The sequence below is a fragment of the Theobroma cacao genome, chromosome 10 (assembly GCF_000208745.1).
Source record: "Theobroma cacao cultivar B97-61/B2 chromosome 10, Criollo_cocoa_genome_V2, whole genome shotgun sequence".
NCBI lineage: Eukaryota > Viridiplantae > Streptophyta > Magnoliopsida > Malvales > Malvaceae > Theobroma > Theobroma cacao.
Genome location: NC_030859.1, coordinates 3,021,940 through 3,030,887, shown reverse-complemented (window position 1 = coordinate 3,030,887; position 8,948 = coordinate 3,021,940). Strand labels below are relative to the sequence as shown.

The window sequence follows — 8,948 nt, the reverse complement described above, 5'->3', positions numbered from 1 at the left end:
AAAAAAAAGGTACACCCAGCCATCCTTTCCCCAACCACCATGCATGATGGGGTTCTGGCCATCAACTCCCTGGTGCCAGAACCCCATCGCAGGGTTGTCCAAATTTTTGGACAACCCGGCTCTTTAAAAGACTACCTGCAAAATAAATAAGGAAGGAGGAACAAAAACAAAAATCCTAGATCTACCAGCAAAAAGAGCCTAGCAACAAAAAAAAAAATAAAAAACAAAACAAAAACCAAAAAAAGAAAAGGGGTTTAGATCTGAGAAAGGAGAGGGAGAGGGGTTCAAGGGTAAGGAGTTTTGGCCGGCAGAGAGAAGAGAGGGAGTGGGTCTGTCTAGGTGTCCGACCGGCGGTAAAAAAGAGAAGAAAGAGAGTTTGGCGCTGGCGACAGAAAGCAAAGAGATCCGCCGGCGAGAAAAAAATAGAAAAGAGGAAGCCGAAGAAGAGGGAAAGAGAAGGATCGACTGGCGAAGGAGGAAAGGTTTTTTAGAGAGAAGGTGGAGAGTGCCGCCGCTAGAGAGAGAAAGTGAGGAATGAAAATGAAGAGAGAAAGAGAGAAAAATGGGTTAAATACCTAGAGTTCGGGTCTCAAAACGGTCCCGTTTTAAAGTAAAAATTTTAAAAGGGGAAAGTGTCAAAACGACGTTGTTTTGAGAGGCTTTGCAGGCACCAAACGGTGCGTTTTGAGTCCTACCTCGTAGGCTCCCAGAAGCAGGCCGGGCGGAGTAGATTTGGGCTTCTGCAGGCCACCGAATTGGGCCAATCGCAGCCCAACAAGGTATAATCCTTTTCTTTTTTTGCTTGGGTTTGTTTTAGTTAGTTTTGGGTCTAGCCCATTTTAATTAAAATGCATTTATTTTTTAGGAAAGAAATATATATATATAATATGAATACTTATATTTAATATTAAAAAATCAAAAAATAATAATGATAGTAAAAATAAATAATAAAATAATAATAAAAAAATATATAAATGGAACAATTATTTGAGCATTACCACCTAAAAGGGGCAAAAAAGTGTCTCTTTCGGGTGGGTCACTTAAGTGCGGAGTTCGAAACGGATTTTCAACGAAGCGTCGGGATAAATCCGGATTCTATACCCCTATACCCATTAGTCGGAATAATTTTTGTTTAAAAAATAAAAAATAAAAAAAATAATCTAAAAAATTTTATTAAACACATAATTGGGTGAATTATAAATCACCTAAATCAATAAACGAGTGCATGTAGATATCATCATTTTATCCTGTCATAGCATACCACTCTTATTTTGCAAATGGTACGGAAATCCCGATGATGGGATTTCTCCGAGGAGCTTGTAGAGACGAGTTCTTCTGGGGATATCTCTAGATGAGGAGAATTTCGAGACTTCACCAAAGCGTTGGGATGGTCTTCGAATAATTTTCCAATAAAAGATTACCGACTCCATCATTTAAAATAAACAAGTCATGACATCATTTTACACTTGCATCACTTGCATACGTAAGACCAAACAAATAAAAACTCTCAGTCAGTCAATTTAATAAAAAAATTTAATTAATAAAGTAGGGATTAAAACTAAGAAAAGGCTATATTAAGATAACTTAAGATTAAATGGTACCGTCCGTGGAACGGGCACCACGGAGATGCTAACCCTTCTCCGTGCGTAACAGCACTCCCGAACCCATCTCTAAAAAACGTGGACCAGTTCTCGTTCTTTCGACGGACCTAAAATTAATTTAGGACTTCGTCGATTAAGAATCGGGTTAATAGGTGACCAATCACACCTTAGATAAAAAAGATTGGTGGCGACTCCCACACCATTTAATTTTCGCTCGCGTCTGGCGGTCGGGTTCTCGGACCCGCACGTTACGACAAATGGCGACTCCGCTGGGGACATCGAGACTCAAGCCATTAAATCATAAGTTATCTTTAGCCTTGAATAATTTGTTGTTTTCCCTAGCATCAATTTTGCATATTTTTGTTTAATGCATTCATTTATTTTGCCATTATTACTTCACTATTTTTAATAATTGCGGGAAATTTAGGATAAGGGGAGCGTGAAATTGTTGGTCCGAGATCAGTATATTCCTTCTCACACACTACACATCTTGCATTCATGCATAAGCCTTCCACCCGGGCTTTGTCCTTAATTAGGAGGGAGTTAAGTAGCTATGCTCTCGTGAGGTGATAACCTCCGCACGGGCTAGTGAAGACTCCCACTCAGATCGAACCTAGTCCGTTTGAAACCTGTAATGGGTGAGGACCGGGGTGCCTTACTAGTCCGTGTGGACGACAGTGAGGAGCGATTTGGGAACCTTTAGCTCCATTTTCAACCCAAACTCAGCATGTAGAATACCGAGAGTCGCCTTTGCTTAGGTAAACCCGTGAGAATATACCTTTTGACTAGGTACACATGAAGGAATTTTCATAATCCCCTTGTTCTAAATTCTTCTCCGCGAATAATAAAGGTATCAGGTTACTAATTACTTTCATTCATCTTTTGAAATTTTTGTTTACTGTACTAACTTGAACTTTTTGCATATGCATGTTTGCATCACAATTTTGCATATAGGAAAAGTATGTCACCTGACAACCATTAACAGAGTAAATCCAGTTGCATACATGGAGTCATCATGGCCATCCTCAAGTTACGATGGAATTTATCAAGTGACCCAGCATATGGCGAGTGCCCAACAAAGTGAGGGAGATTGCTTGTCAAAGGATCACTTCTCATCACTACCTGATAGGGTCCACCTTGATCTCAAACAGAACGACTTCACCGATTTGCTCAACATATGGGATAAGTGGGGGGCTACCACTCGGGCAAATTTTGATAGGAAATATGGCCACATAGCTCGACTCCTTAAGGTCCAAATAGATGAACAGTTGTTGAAGGCCATTGTGCAATTTTAGGATCCGTCGTATAGATGCTTCGTGTTCGATAAAGTGGATATGGTTCCCACAATCGAAGAGTACTCAGCTCTCCTACAAATCGATCTTGATAATCTGGACAAGATATATTAGAGAGGACAGAAGACCTGACACAGGCTAAAGTTAGCCAAAATGATGGGTATTACCCCGGCGAAAGTTGATCAGAATCTAAGGAAAAAATGGGACAATGAATGTATCCCGTGGAGTTTTCTACGTAGCTATATCATGAAGCATCGGGACACCGAGCAAGGACAGCTTGTGATGGCCTTGGGAATTTACGGGCTAGTGATCTTTCCCAAGGTCTTGGGACATATAGAAGTCGGAATTATAGACTTCTTCGAGCAAGTCATCAACAAGGCCAATCTTTCGCCCTCTATTCTAGCGGAAACTCTCAGATCACTGAATTACTGTCGAAGAAAAGGTGAGGGACGATTTGTGGGATGTGCACATCTTCTTTCCATCTGGATAGTGAGCCACTTTGAATGCAAGGTCGATAAGTTCAGAAAGCCATTTCATCCGCAAATCGCCCCTATCAGAGAATTTTGTGAGAGTGAATGGCCAAAAAATAGGACTAAGGAGCAATGGATCTCTAGACTTCGGGAACTCAAAAGTGTGGAAGTAATATGGAGAGCTCCGTGGATGCTGCATCACCCAGTCTTGTACAAATGCGGAAATGAACCTTGGGTACCGTTAATGGGGCCATGGGGAGCCGTCAGTTACGCCCCAATTATGGTGAGAAGACAATTTGGGTCAGAGCAGTTTGTGCTGATGACACACCGACTTAATACTTTGGAGTTTACCTTTGGAGAGCCGAGTTTTCTGAAAAAGATTGAGGAGATTGCGCAAGCCTGGAAGAAAACTAGCCGAGTTGATCAAGGGAGGTACACCGATGAAGTGACTACCGGATATCAGATATGGCATGACCAACGAGTTAAGGATGTGGTATATCCGAAAGAAGATGCACTACGTGGCCCAGTTGATCCAGAACCACGAGACGCTTTGCTCGAAAGTGAGTTGGCTCGAAAGAAGTCCGAAGCTGAAAATGCCAGTTGGAAGCAACGGTATGAAGACCTCCAAAAAGAGTGTGAGAAAATGAAAAGAGAAGTAAGTGAGCAAAGAAAGAAAGTCCGAAAAATGGAAGGGAAGTATGAGAGCCTGAATGATAAGTTTTCTGCCACAACCAGTGAACTTCAAAGGGAAATACAGGTGAGAGAAAATCGAGGTAATGAACTTCAAACGCACAATGATGGGCTAAGAAGACAAGTGCGATTCCAACAAGAGTCCATCCAATTACTAAGACAAGAGTATGAAGTGCTCGAAGGGGTCATGACGACTTATCAACAGGAATATGAACGCCTCAAGCAACAGAGCACCAGAATTCAAGAATGAGGTGAATCTTACAGACAAGCTTATACAGAGAAACACGACCAGATGGATTACTTGGTTTGGCAAATGAGGGAGGTGGCTTACAAGGCGAAAAGCATGGCCTAGAAGACGGACATATTAAGAAGCCAGATCTTTCCAGTTGGAAAACAAGAGCAACAGTTGATCAAGCATTTAGATGAGGTGTATAACCATTATAATAAGATTGGTGAATATTTCTAGATGGCTTCTGAGTTGTAATCAAAGACAAATATCTTATGCAATGGATGGCTTTGTTGTTGGGTGTCATGTGACGAATACTTTTAGTACATAATCATTCATACATGCATAAATCAACATCTCATGACAATGAGTATTTGCATCTAAAAATAAAGATAATGGGTTCATTCATGCATCAAATACGCATCTAATTCATGTTTATGATCGATAATAAGGTTCCAAAATAGCTCGACCACCTAAGCCAAGTGACCAACGTATTCATAATACGCGTCAGCGAGCAAGGATCATGGAAGAAGAACAAAGAGAGCGAATGGACATAATGGAAAGAGCTCAGGAAGAAATGAGAGAACAGTTAGCAAAGATGATGGAATTGATGATGAGTCTCAGTAAAGGAAAAAGAGCGATCGAAGAGCCAGCTCCGTCAAAAAACCCACCAGCACAAGACAGTGGAAACCAAAGGGATGATCCATCCTATCCCCCAAGGTTCACTCCACCACATGCCCAAACCTCTCAAAGGGTCCACCCTCAAGTGATGCCATCCGTCTATTACAATGCACCAACCGACTCATGGGCAATTTGGGCCATATTCTGGGATAAATCCTGCTGAACCAATAAATGTCCCAAATTTAGACGATCTAAAAGAGCAAGAAAAACTAAGAAAGGACTCATCACAAACAGGAGAAAATGAAAAAGACCAGAAAAAGTATGATCTGTTGGAAGAACGTCTCCGTGCTATCGAATGAGTTGATAGGTTTGGTACCATAGACGCAACCGAGCTATGCTTAGTGTCGGATGTATTGATCCCTGATCGGTTGTCATTGCAGACTATGGAAAAGAAAAAAAGCGAGAACTTCAAGGAATATGCCCAAAGGTGGAGAGATACAGCAGCGCAAGTTCAGCCACCTCTCACTGATAAGGAGATGACTGTTTTGTTTATAAATACACTCCGAGCTCCATTCTACGAGCGCTTGATCGGCAATGCCACGAAAAACTTTACAGATTTGGTCTTATCGGGAGAAATAATAGAAGGAGCTATCAAAAGTGGAAAAATTGAATGGCATGAAGTTGCCAGCTTAAAGAGAGGGAATGCGCTCAAGAAAAAAGAAGGGGATGTGCAAGCAGTTGCTCACGACAGCCAACAAGCCCACAACTTTAACCCATATTACCCGTACCCCCCATACCAGCCCTTCTATCCGAACATAGGCAACATCACACAAAATCCATATGTGTACCAACCTATCCCGCAACCAACATTTCAAACCAATGTTCTTCCACAAACTCCACCACCAAGACCGGTAGCTTCAACCAATAATCCTGGCCATGGTCAAAGAGGACCTAAAACTACCCTAGAAAGACCAAAGTTTGATCATATTCCAGTCCCTTACACTACATTGCTGCCACAACTCATAGAAAATCGACTCCTTGCTTGAACCCCTTTAGAACCACTCCGACCACCTTTCCCAAAATGGTATGACCCGAATGCGCATTGTGATTACCATTTTGAAATTCAAGGGCACTCCACCGAGAATTGTACTGCTTTAAAACATAAAGTTCAAGCGCTCATTAAGGCAGGACTTTTAAATTTTGCCAAAAAAGACAGTTCGAGTGTTGATGGGAACCCGTTACCTAATCATGGAAGACCGACTGTGAATGCCATACATGAAGGGATGATTCGAAGGGTGAAAAAGGGTATTGATGAGATTCAAACGCCAATGGATAAAGTGTTTGAGGCGTTGTCCAAGATAAATGTCATCACTCCAGAACCCATCGACACAAAGGAATTGAGGCATGATCTCGCTTATTCTTGCAAATTTCATATGGGGGCAATTGGGCATTCCATTCAAAATTGTGATAGCTTTCGTCGTAAGTTGCAAGAATTGATGGATTCATCGGTAATTGAGTTTTATGAAGAAGCCGAAGAGAATTTGGTCGGAACCATAAATGGCATCAAGTTCATTCGGGGCAAACAAACCTAAACCTCTCACCATCTTCTATGAAGAAAATAGGAGCCCGATGAATGATACATCCCCTACTATGATCAGAGGTGGTATTACCATCGAAGTCCCCAGCCTGTTCCCTTATAAGAATGATAAGGCTGTCCCATGGAATTATGAGTGTAATATTTTGGGCACAGCTTCATCCGCCCCCCAAGCATCTTTTGAAGATCTAACTGGAGTAGGGGGTATAACGCGAAGTGGGCGATGTTATTCCCCTGAGATAACAGAAAGGGTTGAAAAAGGGAAACCTGCACAGGGAGAGGGACGCCTGAAAAAAGCGGATACCTTTTCCAAGGACCAAGTTGTCAAATCTGTAGTTACTCCGAACAATGAGGTCAAAAATCCTGTTACCGAGAAAGAAGCGGGTGAATTTCTCAAGTTTATCAAACACAGTGAATACAGCGTGGTAGAACAATTAACCAAGACGCCCGCTCGCATCTCACTGTTCTCCTTACTGTTGAATTCGGAAGCACACAGGAACGCACTGCTCAAAGTCTTGAACCAAGCTTATGTGGCACAAGATATATCAGTGAAAAAGTTAGACCACATCATGGGGAACATTACAGTGGGGAACTTCATTGCCTTTAATGATGAAGAAATACCATCGGGTGGTCGAGGGAGTAACAAAGCCCTGCACATTACTATCAAATGCAAAGACCATGCCATACCTAGGGTCTTGGTCGACAATGGTTCAGCGTTAAATGTCATGCCTCGCTCTACTTTAACCAAGTTGCTAGTAGATGTGTCATATATGAGAACCAGTCACATGATTGTAAGGGCCTTCGATGGGACCACAAGGGAGGTGGTAGGGGACATTGAACTATCGATAAAAATTAGTCCTTGCATTTTTGAGGTCCAATTTCAAGTCATGGACATTGCCCCGTCATACAATTGCTTGTTAGGGCGTCCATGGATTCATATGGCGGGAGCCATACCATCTTCCCTTCATCAGAAAGTTAAATTCATAGCTGAGGGCCAACTGATAAGTGTATGTGCGGAGGAAGACATATTGGCTATTCAACCATCATCTGCTCCCTATGTAGAGGCGACAGAAGAAGTCCCAGAATGCTCTTTCAAATCTTTTGAATTTGTTAATGCTACTTATGTGGGGGAAAAGAAAGTGATACCAACTCCTCGTTTGTTAGTAGCAACTAAAATGGGGGTTAAACAGATAGTGGGTAAAGGATGTCGTGCCGGTTTGGGGTTAGGAAAGAATTTACAAGGAATTAACCGTCCTCTGACTCTAATAAAGAATGAAGAAAGATTTGATTTGGGATACAAGCCTACCAAAGAAGAAAGAAGGAAACTGGCAATTCGAAAGAAGATTAAAAGGATGGCTCAACTTGAGGGAAAATAAGAAGAATTTGGGGAACGGACAGTCCCACACTTATATGAGACTTTTCGCTTTGCAGGTTTCATTCACCTCGAAGCACCAACAAAGGTCAATCAGGTTCTACGGATATTTGATGAGCTATCAATCCATATGATCAGAGATGAAGAACCTAATGAGAAAATCCCTGTGGTGTATCCAGTACTACTAGGAGAGGAGCTAAGCAATTGGACAGCCACAGAATTGCCCATCATCTTTAAGTCTTCCGAAATGTAATGAATAATTTTATCTAGACGCCTATGCCCAAGGGTGTTAAGAGTAATTTCTTGTTTAAGTAGGGCTTTCTGTTACCTTCATCATTTAAATAAATGACAATGCATAATGTGTTTCATAATTCATCAACCTTTTTGCATGTTTCCTTTCATCTATTCTTTTAGCCAATAAATACTTGCCCATACACCCGTCCAACTTTACCTGTTTGCAGGTCTTTAAATAATGAACACGAAGACAATCTAGACAACGATTTGAATATCGATTTTGAGATGATTCCGAACATTGATGAATTGAAAAATGAAGAGGAGGTGGATGACTATAGCTTACCCCCTGATTTGTCGAGAATGTTGGAACAGGAAGAAAATGAGATTTTACCTCATCAGGAACTCACAGAAATGATTAACCTCAGAAATAGGGAAGAGAAGAAAGAGGTTAAGATTGGCACCTCGCTGTCATCTGATGAACGGTAGAAGTTAGAAGAACTGCTCTATGAATATGTGGACGTGTTTGCTTGGTCATATCAGGACATGCCAAATCTCAATACTGACATTGTTGTCCACAAATTACCTATGGGACCAGATTGCAAGCCTATTAAACAGAAGTTGAGAAGGATGAAGCCAGAAATGTTGCTGAAGATTAAAGAGGAAGTAAAAAAGCAATTCGATGCTGGATTTTTAGAGGTGGCTAAGTACCCTGAATGGGTGGCTAATATAGTTTCAGTTCCTAAGAATGATGGAAAAGTTTGAATGTGCGTCAATTATAGGGATTTGAACAGAGCAAGTCCGAAGGATAGCTTCCCTTTGCCACATATTGATACTCTTGTGGACAACAC

The 8,948-nt window shown here is 41.5% G+C and overlaps 2 protein-coding genes across 2 annotated transcripts; both read left to right on the top strand.

The window, feature by feature from the left end:
• LOC108663590 lies at positions 3,050-4,303 on the top strand. The gene has a single exon (XM_018128783.1). It carries the CDS (start codon positions 3,050-3,052, stop codon positions 4,301-4,303), a length of 1,254 nt encoding a protein of 417 aa, XP_017984272.1.
• Positions 6,458-8,862, top strand: LOC108663589. The gene is made up of 4 exons (XM_018128782.1): positions 6,458-7,709; positions 7,926-8,115; positions 8,328-8,547; positions 8,641-8,862. Exons 1-4 carry the CDS (start codon positions 6,458-6,460, stop codon positions 8,860-8,862), a joined length of 1,884 nt encoding a protein of 627 aa, XP_017984271.1.

Excerpts from the sequence above, each read along its gene's own strand:
- LOC108663590 (XM_018128783.1), top strand. The coding sequence starts at position 3,050 with ATGGGTATTACCCCGGCGAAAGTTGATCAGAATCTAAGGAAAAAATGG.
- LOC108663589 (XM_018128782.1), top strand. The coding sequence starts at position 6,458 with ATGGCATCAAGTTCATTCGGGGCAAACAAACCTAAACCTCTCACCATC. Across the intron at positions 8,116-8,327 it reads ATCTTTAAGTCTTCCGAAAT|GTCTTTAAATAATGAACACG; the intron begins GTAATGAATAAT and ends ACCTGTTTGCAG. Across the intron at positions 8,548-8,640 it reads ATAGGGAAGAGAAGAAAGAG|GACATGCCAAATCTCAATAC; the intron begins GTTAAGATTGGC and ends TGGTCATATCAG.